Raw genomic sequence first — 16,425 nt, forward strand, 5'->3', positions numbered from 1 at the left:
CTATGTATTTGTTTTGTAGCAGCCAACACTCTGAAAGGAGCCGCACGCTGTTCACTATGTATAATTACCAAAACATGTCGATTTAACAACTATGTAATTGTTTTTCTGAGTTCAGTAGTATATATACTTACACAATGATTTCAAGACCCAGATGCCCTGAACAATTCTCCTGCCATAAGTCCAGCCAAGCAACCACCCCTGATAAGTATGTTTGTTGCGCGGTGAGACAATGGTGACTCAAATACAATACTGTAATAAAAATACGAACAAACAACCAGACAATTAATTTGATAATCTGGAAACTCTTACGGCTGGTGGATTAAGTTCAAGAGCATCGTGCACTTGAGGGACGTCAACCTAGCATCCTCCTAACTAAACACTTGAGACCTAGAAGACTTGGAGAAGTAGCTTTTCAAGAAGAATCGGCTCTTTAGAACGTATGTAGTACGTCTTGGACTCGTATGGTTTTGAAAGTGGAAGCCCTTTGTCGTTGAGTACAGTAGTGAAGTCTCAGACATGCTTCAATTACCTGCAAGGATTAAACATGTTTTATTGACGATAGTTTAGTTCAAAATTGTGACATGGTACAAAATGATATGGAAGTAGAGCCTCGCGTCAAAATAGACAGTACTATTTGCATTATTAACATGAAAATGACTAGACTAGAGACAAAAAGACATGAACTACTGGAGCCGGCGCGACCCACTATCGTGATGCCCTCAGCGGTATCTATCGGGATCCGTCAAGCGCTTGAAAGATCTCAAGTTACTCTCAACAGCCTCGGCAGCATCAACTGCTTGCGACCCCTCTACGTTATACGGCTCCTGAAGAAAGTCCATGAGAACTATGACAGTCAATATCATGCGCGACCTTGGAACTACGGCATACGGACGGCTGTCTGCTGTCAGCTCTAGAGAGCCTCACCCAATCGTTGAAGTTCCAAGAAATAATACCATGGACCTTGTTGGACATTCCTTCATGTTACGCCTTGTTTGTTTCTGCCTCGTGGATGAGTTGGCGGAAGCTTGCGCGGGTCTCTTCTACTTTTTGGGCGACACTGTTACTGTATTCTCGTACGCTTTATGATGGCATATTTAGCAGTCATTGGTGTTGTGAAGAGTAGGTTTTGGGCTGCGGTGTGAGTGTGGTTTTGCATGTTTGGTATCATGGGAGACAATGATAGGTGATATATCCAAGAGGCACGCTTGATTCATAGTTGATAGAGCACAGCATGGACACTCGCAATTTTAGAGCCTAGCACACATCGTGAAACTTGACTGTGGATTGTACTGATTATTACTGCCTCTATGTAATCCATATCCCAAGAGACGGTGATTCATAACTGATCAATATGAACACAAGAAGAATGCACTCCAACAAAGAGTGCAGGTTTAAGGTAGTGAGTGAATGCTATGCTGAAGCTGTCCAATGGCGCTTCCGCTATTTAGCTAGTCAAGCTGTATACCATTGCTTTACACTGACTTTGTGTAGAACGTACGGCCAGTACTCGGAAATTCACTTGTGATTTGGTAGGGAGCCCCAGGAAATGCTTGAGTTGGAACTCGAAAATAGCTCAGAGTTGCCCTTCCCAAGATATGACCGAGACTATTGCATATGAACATTTACTACTATAGTTAGGTTTTTTTAAAGAAATCTTAAAGCAATTACATGTCATGGATTTCGGTCCAATGTGCTATATTTCTTTTGACCAAACCCAGCCTATTTACATTGACATCTCGCCTCGCCTGTCCAGCTCAAGCCATAGCTCCTTTGGAAGATGCCCCAAGAAACGTATTAACTCATTGACCACACTTTCAACTCTACCAAATATTACTTTTGCCTCGCCTTGGTAGCTTTCTCCTTTATATAGCTTCTGGACTGTACCCAAAGTCAGCATTCGCAATCCATCCTCTGGCCCTAAGAACAACTTGACTCACGACCCTCCAAATCCTCTACCAAGTGCCCAAGCTGCGACTGTATCGTAGATCTGGTATAGTCATGTTTTCGAAACTTGTAATCGAGTGACAAGGTAGAAGATATACTACGGTTTGCCCCGTATGTTACGCCCCACTGGTTAAGGTCCTGGCGAATATCCCGGATGTCTTGTTCTGGTGGAAAGTCTTTCAAATTATACGCCGGGTGCTTTGTTTCGCGTCCAAGTACGTCCAAGTAGACAATGCATTTTGAGAAAGATGTAAAGATATCAGGGGAGTCTGTGTCACGGGTCATGGTTATTGAGATTTGTAAAGTTGATGGTTTCAAGGTCAGGTAGCAGATAGCCTGCCCGATCTTGAGACCCGGTGCTTTTATATGGACATGGGAAATGAAGTGATGCTGTCACAATACTCGAGGCTATTCTAATTCACTTGGAGACAGGGCGAGAAAACTTTCCTCATGGTGTTACCATTTTTTGTGTGACCATGTCACTAAAATTGCTAGCAGCTTGAGGCCCTCTCGGTATAGTCCATCACTCACAATAGTTGACTACCGCCAGCACACATATTACTGAGGGATGAAAAGAGCAGTCGTGAAGTAAGTAAGAGGAGATATGGGTTTACCTTGAATATACGATGAATATAATCATAACTTGTTGATCTCACGTTCAACTGACAAATTTCAACGATCTAGCGTCCAGAAACCACTCAGAGGGTATTTAGTATATAACCAATATAATCGCTCTATTAATCACTGACACCAGTTCAATAAACATGCTCTTATCTTATGTAAAACTTGTCCTATCCCTGACAAGAGAAACAGTCCCATAACCAATGAGTCAACTATGTCCCCGCAGCGCCACTGAATTTGCCAAGCTCTCATAATAATTGCCCGATTGGTTTCTGCGATACTTGGGCAGTATCGCTTCGCTTACACCGACTCGCTTCTCTCCGTCTTCCCACCATCCATCGGTCTCTGCTTCCGGTCCGGTAAAGGAGGAATTAGTGACTCGTAGGGCGTGGGTTTGAGACGCTGGAATTTGCGACTCTAGAGTCTAGAACCAGACCTTTTTTGATACGTCGCTCTCAGTTGATTGGTTCAAGATATCTAGATTAGTTAGTATAGTAGACTGGGGGAAAATAGACGAAAAAAAGGGTTGATGGAAAAGGTGGGCGCGGGAATACTCCCGATCGATGCATATATATTTGACCTAACACCATGATATTTCTATTTTGTGAACTCTGCATTTTTATTGGAATCCAAAATTACAAGCATGATTAACTCAATATCTCAAGACGAAGATGCCCGGCGGAACAGCATCCAGGAGAATGCTAACTGGGTTGCTCTCGGGCTTGATCCCATAACTGCTACCATGTCCAGCATCAACCCAGATGCCGAAGCACAAACACAAACAGAACAAGAGACGACAGGTCAAGACGTCGAAAAATCATTCGGCGCATGGATTTGTGTTCTGGGAGCGTTTCTCACTTTGATACCCACGTTTGGTAATGATTCCGTCCACCACAAAATGACAAACACTTACAACTCTCAGGATTCATGAACTCGCTCGGAACAGTGCAGACATATCTTAGTATGAACCAGCTTCACGACTACAGTGAAGGCGAGGTCGGGTGGATTAGCGGCATGTTTCTCTTCCTCTCCCTGATTCTCAACGTCCAAGTCGGCCCCATGGTTGACGTTCATGGCCCCATGATAATCGGCCCAGTGGGAGCAGTCTTGTATGTCGCCATGTTCCTCCTCATGGCCGAATGTCGTAACTACTGGCATTTTATGCTTTGCTTAGGCGTCTTTGGCAGTTTCGGTGCTGCAACGACAATGGTCGTTGCCATTGCCATCGTGGGTAAACTCTTTGTCCGCAATCGCGGTTTGGCTATGGGCATTACACTTGCAGGATCATCCATTGGAGCTGTCATATTTCCTATCATTCTACGCTCTACATATCCCAATCTTGGCTGGCAGTGGTCCATGCGGATCATGGCTTTTATATCAGCTGTTTTGCTAGTTCCCAGCATGATCTGTTTCATCCCCTTTAACAACATCTACAAGAAGTCGACAGGAGGAGGACAGGCGAGTCCCAAGAGCTCGACGCTCAACTTCACAGCCTTTAAGTCTCCTGCGTTTTGTTTTGTTACAGGCGGCATCTTCATGTTTGAGTTTGTCATTTTCAGTATATCGGGTCTTTTACCGTCTATTGCAACGCGCATCGGCTTCACTCCCGAGAATGGCTACACTTTGCTTGCCATTGTGGGCGCAGCCTCTACGTTTGGTAGAATCATCCCGGGGATTATTGGTGACAAGTATGGGCATTTCAATATTCTTCTGGTGACGGTTGTATTTACCGTTATCTTTATGGGCGCCCTGCTGGTTCCCTTTGGCACAAGGTCAGCCACTGCTCTGTATGCCTGGTCTGCTCTCTGGGGTTTTGGGTCTGGCTCATTTCTCTCCATCACGCCTGGTAAGTGTTGATTTATTATCCCTTGTTCTCTGCAGTATGGCTTACAAAGAATAGTGTGCATGGGAAAGACCTGCGAGGCCAAGGACTATGGACGATACTACGGTAAGCATTGGTCTCTAGTATACCTAGCCAGCGACTGCCTCGGCTAACCACATCACAGGCATGATGAACTTTGTCACCGCTTTCGCATTACTCATTGCACTTCCCAGCAGTGGCGCCATGCTTGAAAACATGGGCCCTCAAGCTCTGGCTGGTTTGTTCACTGCCTTGACGGCTGTGGGAGGAGCTTGCAATTTTGCTGCCCGAGCTCTCCTCATTGGGGAATGGCTTTCTCCCAAGACCGTAATATAGTCCTGAGGAAAGTTATGTTCAGAGATAATACTTGTGGATAAATGAGATACAAAAATGTTTAGGTATGAGGTTGGTGGATCGAGATATTTCATGTGGCGCATGACAATGATACACAGGCACGACGGACATACAAGTAGAACATCTTTAACTATTAATAAGAACATCTTCATTCCTCAACCTTCAAAAGGATCAAACCCTGCCCCCCTGACTAGCTTTCCTCAAAGCAAACCCCATCTCAACTATCCTCACCATAATCGCATTCGTTAAAGGAATCTCCCTCTCCCCCATGCACTGCTGTCTAGCCTCTTCCTCTGTCGCCCACACGTAATCCTGATGCTCCTTCGGGTCCAGCTTCACATCCGCCAAAGCAACATCCACCTCAAAGCTAAACTTGCAAAAGAATCTCTTGCCCGTGCGATTCGTAAACACCGCCCCGGGCTTCCCGTTTGGGTTGTCAGGTATAACGTGACGGATGTGCGTGGCTTCTAGACCAGTTTCCTCCCAGAGCTCGCGCGCACAACCATATAGGACACTCTCGTCCTCGTCGTCGCATGCTCCTCCAGGAATTTCCCACTTGTTGGGCATGCTGTCATCGGGTGCGCGCTGCAGGAGGAGAATACGGTTGGAGGCGTCAAAGACGAGGGCGCCTGTCGCTAAGGAATCCCACGTTTTGTCGTGCGTCTTGAGCCATTCGCGGTGGTTGACGTTCCATTCTGAGACAGTCTCATCAAAAGCAAATTTGAAATCTGGAGGAGTCATTTCTATTGAGTTTTGTTCTGTCATTTTGGTGCCGACTCTTGTATGTGAAGTCTAAGAACATGCTGTGAATAACCCCAGCTGTGATTAACGCTAATAGGCCGCTTTTAACCCACAGCTGAACACTGTTTATGGTGTTTCAACTTCTGCCTAGATTAATCCGTAGGCAACAAGAAGAGCCTTAGAATCAGAGAAGATGGCCTTGGGGTATCAGAAAAATCGACCGCCGGAAGCATAAGAGACGAAAATAGTAGGTCACTTTATGCTCCTTCGATTATAGTTCTAAGACTATTTATTCTTATACCCTAAGACTTAAGAGGTCATGTTTTCTGCTACCTACTAGGATCACATTGTTTTTGTAATTGTTTGCGATTATTGGCATTTACGTCCTGTTTCTTCACATCACATCTGATGTCTTGCCGCATTTCACGGCACTCATTTTTAAAGATACGCTTCTGCTTATACACACTTCGTATTTATTCTAACATCTTCAGAATCCTAGCCCGGACCATGTATTGAGTACATAACAGATGACCAGCAACTTGTACATATGCGAAATATGGCGGTCAAACTTGTTGAGAGTCGACATGTCCCTATTTACTCGCATCCTCTTTTGACAAAGCAGCCGCTAAACGCCCCGACGCTAAACATACACACATCGGGCTACTGTAATCATGCCCCGAAGAAAAGAAAAACCAGTAATTCGCAAAAAAGGCGTTGACTTTTGTGTAAGAAGTTCATAAGAATTTCCATGTTGCGTCATGCTAGTGCCGTTATTTGATACGAAAAAAAGAACATCCTCGAATCCTGTATGTATCTCGGCATAACGCTTGCTCTTCGTAAATACTTCTCGAACATGAAGCCAGAAGTGTCGTAAGATCATCACCCCAAACGTATCGATGATTACAGTCGTGAGTCATGCTGAGGAATAATCGATCTCTCAGCACGAGTTCGCATGAAGTTTGCGTGTGCCTCCAGGCATCGAGCCTTGAGACGTGTCACTGGCCAGACCGCTGCCTTGTCCAGCATCATGGCAGTGATTCGAAGTAACTTCGCAGCATAGCCACTGTAACCATCCATGTCCATATTGGCTTCCTGTCCACTCAGCATGTTCATCTTGATCTCTGCAGAGGACAAGACCTCCTGGACCTTGCCAAGTAGCTTGACATCTTCCTCCTCCAAAAGCATGATGGCATGCACATCTGTAAGATCGACTGTGTCCTTGCCGAGAATGCCTAGGTAGCAACCAACCCGATCCTGCAGTGTGGCGATCCATTCCGCGAGAACCTGAGCGCAGTCAAAGGTGCAGAGGGCGGATTGAAGCGGAAGCTCCCTACTTGTGAAGTCAGCAAAGGTGACCCCGAGCTTATCAGACATGGCGAGCGAATCCGCGGCATAGAAGGCAGCCTTTCGTAGATGCTTCTCACGCCGGGAAGTGGCATGGCCTGACATGGAGGATCCCGGCTGGAGAGAAGGATGCTTGGCGTTTGAAAAGTCTATTAATGACATCTGAGTCGCAGGCGATTCCACGAATCCGGAGCTGTTGGAGTTGTCTGAGGGCTCGGTGCTACCAGATTCAGAGTTTGGGATGGGTGATTGTTCCGCATGCTGAACAATCTCGTTGCCACGAGAGAGCTCTTCGGCCATTCCGTCCCAGTCTCGCTGCCAAAACTTCTCTTTTGAGCGCCCGAGGTTCACGAAGAGTCGGATATATGCCAAATCAAGCAGAGGAATCGCATCGGCTGACAAAGGACCCTGACCATAAGGGTTCGGGCGCTCAACACTGTGATGAGGATTGCTTGCCCAAGCTGCCTGCCATGCCTTAAGAGCAGGTTCAATGTGCCTGTGCATTTTTTCCGTCTCCTCGTTTGTCCAGGATTTGTTGTGGTGTCGCTGCCGTGTCTCCCAAATGTAGTTGTGGAGCGCATTGATAAGGATCAGTGAACCAAATGTGCTGGTGCGAAGTGGCGATGCCATGAGATCTCTGCCGTCCACTGAGGGATCGAATTGTCCGTTCGTAGAAAATTGATGTGGCTTATCGTTAGCATGAAGAAGATCGCCCAGGGCATCGTGAAATGTCATTCTGTTGTGATCCGCAGCCTCTGTTCCGCCTCTGGCATGGAACACAGCGCTCGACTCGGCCGAGAAAAACTCCTCGTCACAAGGGAGGTCCAGGAAGATTTCCGAGTTGGTTAACGCGGGCGTGTGGTTGTAGGCGGAGACTAAGAGGCTGGAAAGTATAAAGACTGCGTATAGAGTTCGCTTCCTCTCTTCTCCCGACTTCCATCGTAGCCACTCTGTTTGATCAGTCTCCATATTTGGGTTCCAGTTCCCATCTTCAGTCATTTGAACGTCGTGGCCTTCAGAGGCGTTGAGACGACCAGGCCGAAGGAGATCAGCTGCCTGAGCGAGGCTGACCAGAGCGGCGCAGTGGGTGGAAGCGATATCACTTGCAGTCTTGTCGCCACAGTTGTGGCCGTAGACCACGTTGAGGAGCATCGCCTGGACAAGCCACACTGGAGTATGAACCCCCCCATCGTTGCTGTGGTCAGTTGGAGTACTTCGACGAATATCTGCTTTTCGTACGTCGGCTTTTCGCCGTTCCTCAAGATAGAAGAAAATCATTTTCTTAGCCATTTCAAACAGCTCTCGGGATACAGCGACCTCCATCTCGTAGAGCGCGCCGATGGCGGCCATGGACAAAATAAGGCAACCACTACCACCTACACCTGGGCGACTATTGGAAAGAGGCATATCGAAAGACAATGTTGGAAGATGCAAGAAAGGCAAATGAGGGTGGAAATAAGCTAGATAGGCACCGACATATCGCTGGAGGTCCTGAGTACTGGGCAAGTTGGCTGCTTGAGGAGGGGCAGTCTGTGAAAGAGGAGATTGTGGTGAGCCTTGAGAAGTAAAGGAATATTTACGACCCCCAAAGGGCAGGCACTGGGACAGAATGTTCACTATGGCATGCCGGGTGGCATCTGTAATGGTGGTCACGGGCGAAGCGCCGTGGTTGCCGCCATTTAGGGAGGATGGCGTCTCCGGGCCGGCGTTGAAGCCAAGAGTCTGGTTAATGTTCTGGGTGTTGAGTCCCGTCACGACAGAGGGACTCAACGAACTCAGCGAGGGTGGAGGCGTAGAGAAGTAAGGGTCATTGATCTTTTGAGTAGCTGGCTGAGGTGATAACGGTGCTCCGTTGAGGAGATCCGGAAAGACTGAACCATTTAGATCCATCGCAAAAGGGTTCGTTGGCATCTGCGGAGGTGCCATCACAGGCTGTTGCCACATGGCACTTGTCCCAGCCGGCGCGGGATGATTCGACCCATCCAACATAACATCGCTAATCCCACTCTGACTCGTCGTGCTGATTGCGGACGGACTAGATCCATCAATCACATTTTCGTTCGCGAATGACATTTGGTGTTCAAACCCAGTCAACCAGTCAATGCTATCGTCGAAGTTTTGATTCGTGTGCATCCCATCAATCCCATTTCCGAAAGGCGACGCCTGTTCCACGTTCATCGCCTGTGGTGAATCGCTGTAATGGAGGGCGTTGGGGTTGACTGTCGTTCCCCCAAAAAGCATGTTCTCAAACTCGAACTCGGTACTGAATGCAGACAATGGGGGCGCTGTTCTGAGAGGGTTAACAAAGTCCAGGCTATTGAAGGCTCCTGTATCAAGCTTGGGGATGCCGGGTTGCATAGACCGCTGGCCCATAGCATTGGACATGCCACCAAAGAAATGATCCATGTTGTGGATTGGCAAACCGGCGAGACTTGGGTGTCTGCTGTGAGTGTGACCGTGAGGGATACCACGAGCCACAGAAGGGTTGGCAGAGGTCATCTGCAAAGCCGAAATGTCAATATGGCTGATGGTATTGGCTCGCGGACGCATTGTGTTTGATACGGCATTTGAAGCTGGAGCAACAGCAGCGGCGGTAGCCGCTGCTACATTACCAGCGACGCTGTTCTTTCTAGCACGGCTCTGGCCAGGAGCGACGCCAGTTGTGGACTCACGACGATTACGAGGGCGGGAAGCTGGCGTCGAGCTCTGGTGCAGCTTTTGCTGGTGACGCAGCAACAAGTCACGGCGAGCAAAGCATCTTGAACACTCGGGGCACTCAAAAGGCTTCTCCTTTGTGTGGGAGCGTTCGTGTCGCTTGAGATGTTCCAATCGGGCGAACGAACGAGTGCAAGTACCGCAGACGTGAGGTCGGGGTTTGTCCGTCTTTGGGGGAGGGAAATTGGGCGTCTTTGTATTGACAGTGATGGTTGAGGCTATAAATGTCAGCATGTAAAATCGGGAGTTTTGGTCGGCAGCGGCGCGCGAGTCGAGTCGAACTCTAAGAAGTACGAGGGGCAGCGCCGGCGAAGGCGGGATAGCTCACCAGAGTCGTCGGTGGTGGAGGGTGCAGTGCCGGCAGCGGCGGCGTTTGTCGGGGCTGTAGCGGACATGGCAAGGTTGGGACGCGAGACTCTAACGCCGGAGTCGTTAATAACCATCGCAGACCGGATCGATCAAATTCGCATTCGCGAGGGTCGAAAAAGTGAGGTTTTCGCTGTCGTGCTCGCAACGGCTCGTCGTGGGGCACAAAATTGGGCGACTGAGAAGCAATGATAGAATGGCGGGGAGTCTTTTGGCGAGCAGCGGGCGCGGTTCGTCACTTTTGGTGGGGGAGGGGAGGTAGATAGAGTGTATAGGTATAAACGAAATAAGGCAATCAGAGTAAAAGGAAAATGTATTCTGTAGGCGACAATATCATATTCCTCGGTGTGTAGGAAGAAATGTTGTATTGGCGAGGAAGAGTATGAAGCAATTCAGATTCAGAGATCGTCGTTGAGAAAGAAGAATGGCAAGTGAAGCAACTGCTTGGAGAAAGTGAGAGAGAAAGAGAGTTTGAGGCAGTGGTGGCAGGTGCAGCAGAAGGAGGAAGGTAGGTTAGGTTGGTGCCGAATAGAACGGACGGGGGACCCAGGCAAGCAAGGATAGGATGGCAAGGGAAGCCGCTGGATGGCACGGTGCGTGGCACTGTACATCCGATTTTCAATGGCAACCTGCCCGACTTGGGGACTTTGGGGGTGTGGTTCCAGCTGTAGTTTTGTTTCTCTGAGGCGCATCAAGTTCCCATATGTAGTTTACTCAGAGCAGTAAAAGAAAGCCAAGGATCGAACTGGCAAAGGATAAGGAAAGACAGGTAGTGGAGGGTATTTCCTTGCTCCTTTTCATAGATAGCTACGATTATCGGATTAATAAGGACTTGAGAATTGACATGGAAGTTGTAATTGAGCTGCAATTGATGAGGTTGGGCAGAAGCAGGCTGTAAAATGTGGTTGTTTGTTTGTTTGCGTTATTCGCTGCAGCATCTCTACAAAAGTCAGTATCTCGGTCCACATTCGTCATTTTCAACTTGATCAATCAATCATCTCAGTTCAATTCGGGTCTGTTGCCCCCGAAGGCTGTCGTCAGTTGCCTCACCTGCGTCATATCGTCAAGTCATCAAAAAGCATGTTATGTTTTCTTGGGGCCTGGTCTGTCCTGTCCTGGTTTGAGGCTCACGGCTCACAGATCACTCCCTCCTTCCCTCTCTCCCAATCATGGATGTGTGGATACTCTTGGAGCGGTCGGGAGTACGACGTTACTTTTGGATCCCTAACCCTTCGTGCGTCTTTAAGTTGGGTTTGTAGTGGTGGGATGGATCACGCCTAGACCGGAGAAGCATGGCAATGGATACCCTTGATTAACAAAAAGGCCGACCTATCCCAGCAACTTCTGCCGCAAAAGCCAAAATGCTTCTGGGAGCGAGCCTGGACAGCAAATACGGCACAGCAACTCGGTTTGTGATTACATCACGCGGCAAATGCATACAGGACTTTCCGAGGCATGGCTGAATTAAAAAGTTAGCTTCCTGTGTGATTATCATGATTTACAGGGGGCTTTTCGGTGTCAGATATTACAGGGTCTTTTGAGGGAGGCTATCACGGTTAACTGTGCTTGGCTAGGTCAACGCATTGGCCCTTGCCAACTAAGCTCATCATTGTGGTACGAACATGTCCATCTAGAACTTCAAATCTCTCTTCTTGTGTATCGCTATTAAAGAACCCATTGGACATGAAGCCCCCAGTAGATACTCCGCGCAACCGCCGTTTGCCACGGCATTCAACGCTTCAACATTTACAGGGCAAGGCAGTACAGTATAGTACCGTACAAGTACGATCCCTCGGCCGATGGCTGGACTGAACTGGGCTGCGGGCTGAAACTGAACTGGCCGTACGCACACACTGTGCAAGCTCCCAGCTGTAGGAACTGCGAATTAGGCGCCTCGAAATAGCTACTGGGGTGGGATGAATGACGATGCATTTGCGGCGTCTCGAGATGCAGAACAACGCCTGCATGTAACCTTTGAAGACAATTCATTCATGGAATACGCAGAACAAAGCAGAGCAGTGCGGTAGAGCAGAATGTAGGCGGAAACCCAAGGGAGAAAAGACCCTTGAACGGTCTCTCGGGCTGTTTCTGAAGTCTAAGATACGAGTGGTCGAGGCTTAGATCGCTTGGACATTAGCTGCTAGCTTAGGTAGACGTAAACGTAGCTAAGCTTGGCATCCAACATGGATGTTTAGTAGTTTAGCCTCTTGAGCACGCACGGCCTAGGTAACTTTGATTTAGACCACAAAATACAGTCAAAAACCTACCTACCTAGGTATTTATCAAGGACCATTTCCGGTATTGGACTCTTCGTATCATTCTCATCGTTCCTACACAAGCGCTTTGTTCTACTCCCAACATAACGATAGACTATGTCTGGAAACAACAGCGTAGGATCGGCTCAGACAGTTATGGAGTAGTTTAGTCGCTCGCCGGTCTGCAGATATCCCAATCGGGAACCCGTTCTACCAGGCCATTGTCCATCGCCAGACGCCGCCCACAGGGTCTGCGACTCTGCGTCAAGAGATAGGGACCGTGACGCACAATTATACAACTGAATCACTCAAATATGGAGCTTCCGCTTCCCGTACAGTACAGTACATACATGTCGTTAACAACTTAACGATGGGATGACGTGCAGCTGTTCCATGTCAATATCAAGCGCCCGCTACAGTTTGTCTTGCTCTCTTCTCTCTTGAGCAAGCATGCATCGCTCTGGATCTGTCTGTCTGCGGCAATTATTAACCCGAGACTGCGTGATGTTTGAGGATGATGGCATGGCGTGTATGTGACGCTTGTCAGAACAATACGTAGTCTGGTTTTTTGACAAACAGTCGCAGACGATGGAATGATCGCTCAGCGGCTCTGCTCATTTGACCCTTGTCTTGGCTTTTTTTCGCACCCGACTTAACTTTTGGAGCAAGGACTCACTAGAGTTTCTTTGGCCAAGTTGAGAGACTACTACCTATCGCTATCTACTATGTACGTAACGTACCTGTATGATTCAATCTTGCAGTACAGTTTCTTGTTTTATGTATGTATACGATTCGGCCTCGGTAATAATCTCGGAACATGAATTGTTGAACTGCACTGTACCCGCACGATAGTCAGGTTGGAAGGTATTTGGCCATAATCAGTCGATCAATTGCCTCTGAATGAGAAACTGCTAGCTGGTTGCCTCCAGTCGTTGAACTGGGCGGGTCCATCTCATTTGATTTGTCCTCGCTTTTTAGCGTCGATACCTCTAGGGTCCTGCGTTGATTTGGGCTCTGCTGGGCTTGCTTGGGCTTGGACCTGCCACTGTGCGGATGTAAATACCGCTCACGGCTCGGCCAACACAGGTATATAGTGTACCTAGTATAATAGTGGCATGGCATGTAAGACTGTTGGTTTAGATCGGCTTGCTATTAGATGGAGTGTTGATATGTATGTTGTCCAGAGACAGAGGGATCGAGTAACGAGGATTAAAAGTTTCGCAGCTACATAATCTCATAAGCAGACATCCTATCATAAGGGCAAGGGGATTTCGCATCTATCAGAGCCAATGGAAAGTCCAACGTGCGTTTCACCTAGCTTGAGAGCGTGTTCGTGGCCAAGCCCTAGCCAGGTTCTATCAGATAGCCAACCACTGCAATCCCTTCGATGTAAGTGCTTGTACGGAACCTTCTTTGTGGAAATCAGGCGGTGACAGATAGACCTTGTTTGGTTCAGCCTCATGAGGGTTCTTCATTCCGTCCAGAACAATTTATTTGCCACCTTCTAGTTGGATTCTGGATTTGGACCAGATTAGACCAGAAGCCAGGAAACCTGCAGCGCGCACTCGTCTTTGTGCAACTAATGTTTTGGTCGTACATTCGTACATACACCGTAAAAAGATGAATTGATTACCACCGAGAGGAAGTTGCCGTGATCCACGAACCCACTGTCTAGTCTGTTTCATAAGAAAGCCCATCACAGAAATGCAATTCTCCCATCGCAGCATCATTCGTTTCTTGTATTGGACGGATGGCAGATTAGTAATGTTACAGGTCTGGATAATGGCCCCAGTCTAAGTTGACTTGGATTCAGATCCGAATCAAAATCAGAATCAGAATCGTCAATGGAAACGAAGGGAAGGGACCGTGCGCAAGCCCTTGATCCCTACTGTCTCTGGTCTGTTTAGTTGGATGTCTCGTTAGGGCATGGGACCGCACGTTGTTGTGTCACACATGGACAAGGCATCCCTCAGTCCTAGTCTGAGTCTGAGTCTGAGTCTGAGTCTGAGTCTCGTCAGTATGTTTCAATATTTTCAACCAGTTTCAACAAATCATCCAACAGTTTGTCACACAATGTTGATATTGGTACTCGACTCGACTCGCTTTGCTCCTGCTGCATCCTCCCCTTCAAAATATATCGAGGGACAACTTGCCCATTTTCTACCTAGGTAGTTTAGTAATAAGTTTATTTGTCTCATCAGATAGAGTGAGCGCCAGAACGAACCAATACTCAATGCTTGCCAAAGCTACGCCCCCGATCCACCTGTACGCAAGCCAAAGGGACCAGAAAAGCAGCGAATCGAGTTGCAGCGTCATCTCAGGGGTCGAGTTGTACTGTAGCCAGGGTCATTGCCAACGCCCATACCCATACCTGGGGAGAGTGATGAATGAGGCTTGGTACTCACTTTCTCGACCGGACTCTAATCTAATGGCTAACAATAAGTTAGTGCTCGCTTGGTCCATCAATCTTTACTGATAAGTGGCCTTGTATCCGCTGCCGTCGACGGAACTCTCGATCGGCTGCAAACTATCCGAGTTTTGTACTAACTATACTTTACTATTAATTGCTCACCGCCAGATTGACTGACTGACTGGCTGACTTGACTGACACTGACAGCCTGATGGAATTGATGAACATCAAACGCCCGTCGCCGCGGCTGTCTATGGCCGCGAATTGCTCGCCCTGACTGGACATGGTTTTGGCACATAATAATGCTGGCATGGACAGGGCATGGCATGGCATTCTTTCTCATGCAAGCACGAATGGGGTTTCAATTGCAGAGGGCCCTTGATCCCTGTCCAACACACCACAAGCCATGCCATCCCATGCCACCATACCCGCTACTACTACTGCAGTCACAGGACCTTCTTGCCACGCCGAACACAAGAGAATGGTGGCCCTGCCCGTCCCTTGTTCGTTCAATGTTGAACGGCATGGCACATACTCTCAAGTCATCTTTACTCCAATTGATCAGCTAGTTCACCGAGAATCCAGGAACACAACCACCATACGCGATGGGCTTCGGGGACATATATGTCCGTAAGTAGGACTGATTCTTTATGGAGGGTACAGTGTATCACTGTAAACCTAGAGAAGCACAATGATCGAGGTGCGGTATCATGCAGTTTATCAGAAATTGTTTCTCAGCCTCGAATTGACCTGAAATCAACAATCAACCAATGTCGATCCGCCGACATATCTTTCGAGGATACAGAATTCCAGTTCAACCTAACATTGATGAAATCATGTACATGTCACTCGCTACAGTAAACGGCTTTGCACCATAAGCACTTGAGCTGTCAACGGTCGGCAGCTTTCGCTAGAGGCTCTTGGTCGGTTCGTGGTGAGATAGAGACGTCATTCACGCACTACAAAGCTTCCCCAAATCGCTATCTCTCTGCGCTTCAACGCATTGACGCCTCTGCTAGCAGAGCGATCCTTGTCCCTGTCTTCCCGCTGCACAGCCCCCGAGGTGTGCCAAGAATCATCCATGGTGGAGAAGCCTGACAAGGACGTACTCTCTACTGCACGCGGTGCACTGTACTGAAGATTGGACGTGGAAAGACACTCGCTACAGGCTGAGTCTCCGTCCAGCGTCCCACAGGGACTAAGGTATTATGACAAGCACCCTCTATTATGAACTAGCACGGCTTCTTTTCATGTCTCAGTTGTTTCTTCTCTCCTATCGATGAGCTGCTAGCCCAGCTTAGCAACCTCGGAGTGGAATCAACTAATCGGAACAAATATCAATGCATTACAGATGCGATCCACTATCTAACAGAAGAGAACAAAGGCCAAGGCCATCGTTCAACAAATGAGGATTGCTAATCCAACATGTAACCCTCCGCGGCAGGGGAATCAACATCTAAGGAATATGTTGGAGAGCACTGGCCAAGTATCAACAAAGCAGGAACCTTTGGTGGATGATACAGTACCCCATTCTAATGCTGATGGGTGTGTTTGGTCCCTGGGAGAGCTCTCCAAGAAATCTCCAATTCAGTCCACTACAATCCGTCTACGATCGGAGACTTTTACTTTGTTGAAATCTAGTTCAACACAGTATCAGCCCTAGGGATTTAGGAAAGAGATCCAAGCATAGATCCTGTGCCGCGTCCTTCTTTGATACTTGCTTCTGGTAAGCATCTGTCGCCACTATACAGCACGACCAGCACGTCAAGCATTCATCTTGAGATCCCTCAAACCCCAGAATGTTAGGTCCAAAA

At 48.0% G+C, this 16,425-nt stretch overlaps 4 protein-coding genes across 4 annotated transcripts; 1 reads left to right on the forward strand and 3 right to left on the reverse strand.

Moving 5' to 3' along the window:
- Positions 1-1,723: 1,723 nt before the first annotated feature.
- Positions 1,724-2,229, reverse strand: FSST1_005630 (uncharacterized protein; the record flags this gene model as incomplete). Its single annotated transcript, XM_083231926.1, has 2 exons — positions 1,724-1,878; positions 1,938-2,229. 2 exons carry the CDS (start codon positions 2,227-2,229, stop codon positions 1,724-1,726), a joined length of 447 nt encoding a protein of 148 aa, XP_083089060.1.
- Positions 2,230-3,208: 979 nt separating this feature from the next.
- Positions 3,209-4,762, forward strand: FSST1_005631 (major facilitator superfamily domain-containing protein; the record flags this gene model as incomplete). Its single annotated transcript, XM_083231928.1, has 4 exons — positions 3,209-3,440; positions 3,488-4,411; positions 4,466-4,513; positions 4,572-4,762. The coding sequence occupies 4 exons, from the start codon at positions 3,209-3,211 to the stop codon at positions 4,760-4,762; spliced, it is 1,395 nt and encodes a 464-aa protein (XP_083089061.1).
- A 189-nt stretch (positions 4,763-4,951) lies between these two features.
- FSST1_005632 (NUDIX hydrolase domain-like protein) lies at positions 4,952-5,545 on the reverse strand (the record flags this gene model as incomplete). The annotated part of the gene is made up of 1 exon (XM_083231929.1): positions 4,952-5,545. The coding sequence occupies one exon, from the start codon at positions 5,543-5,545 to the stop codon at positions 4,952-4,954; it is 594 nt and encodes a 197-aa protein (XP_083089062.1).
- An 876-nt stretch (positions 5,546-6,421) lies between these two features.
- On the reverse strand, positions 6,422-10,023 carry FSST1_005633 (uncharacterized protein; the record flags this gene model as incomplete). Its single annotated transcript, XM_083223784.1, has 2 exons — positions 6,422-9,798; positions 9,909-10,023. 2 exons carry the CDS (start codon positions 10,021-10,023, stop codon positions 6,422-6,424), a joined length of 3,492 nt encoding a protein of 1,163 aa, XP_083089063.1.
- Positions 10,024-16,425: the final 6,402 nt, after the last annotated feature.

The sequence above is a fragment of the Fusarium sambucinum genome, chromosome I, assembly GCF_050947815.1.
Source record: "Fusarium sambucinum isolate potato_lamoka chromosome I, whole genome shotgun sequence".
In the NCBI taxonomy this organism is placed as follows: Eukaryota; Fungi; Ascomycota; class Sordariomycetes; order Hypocreales; family Nectriaceae; genus Fusarium; species Fusarium sambucinum.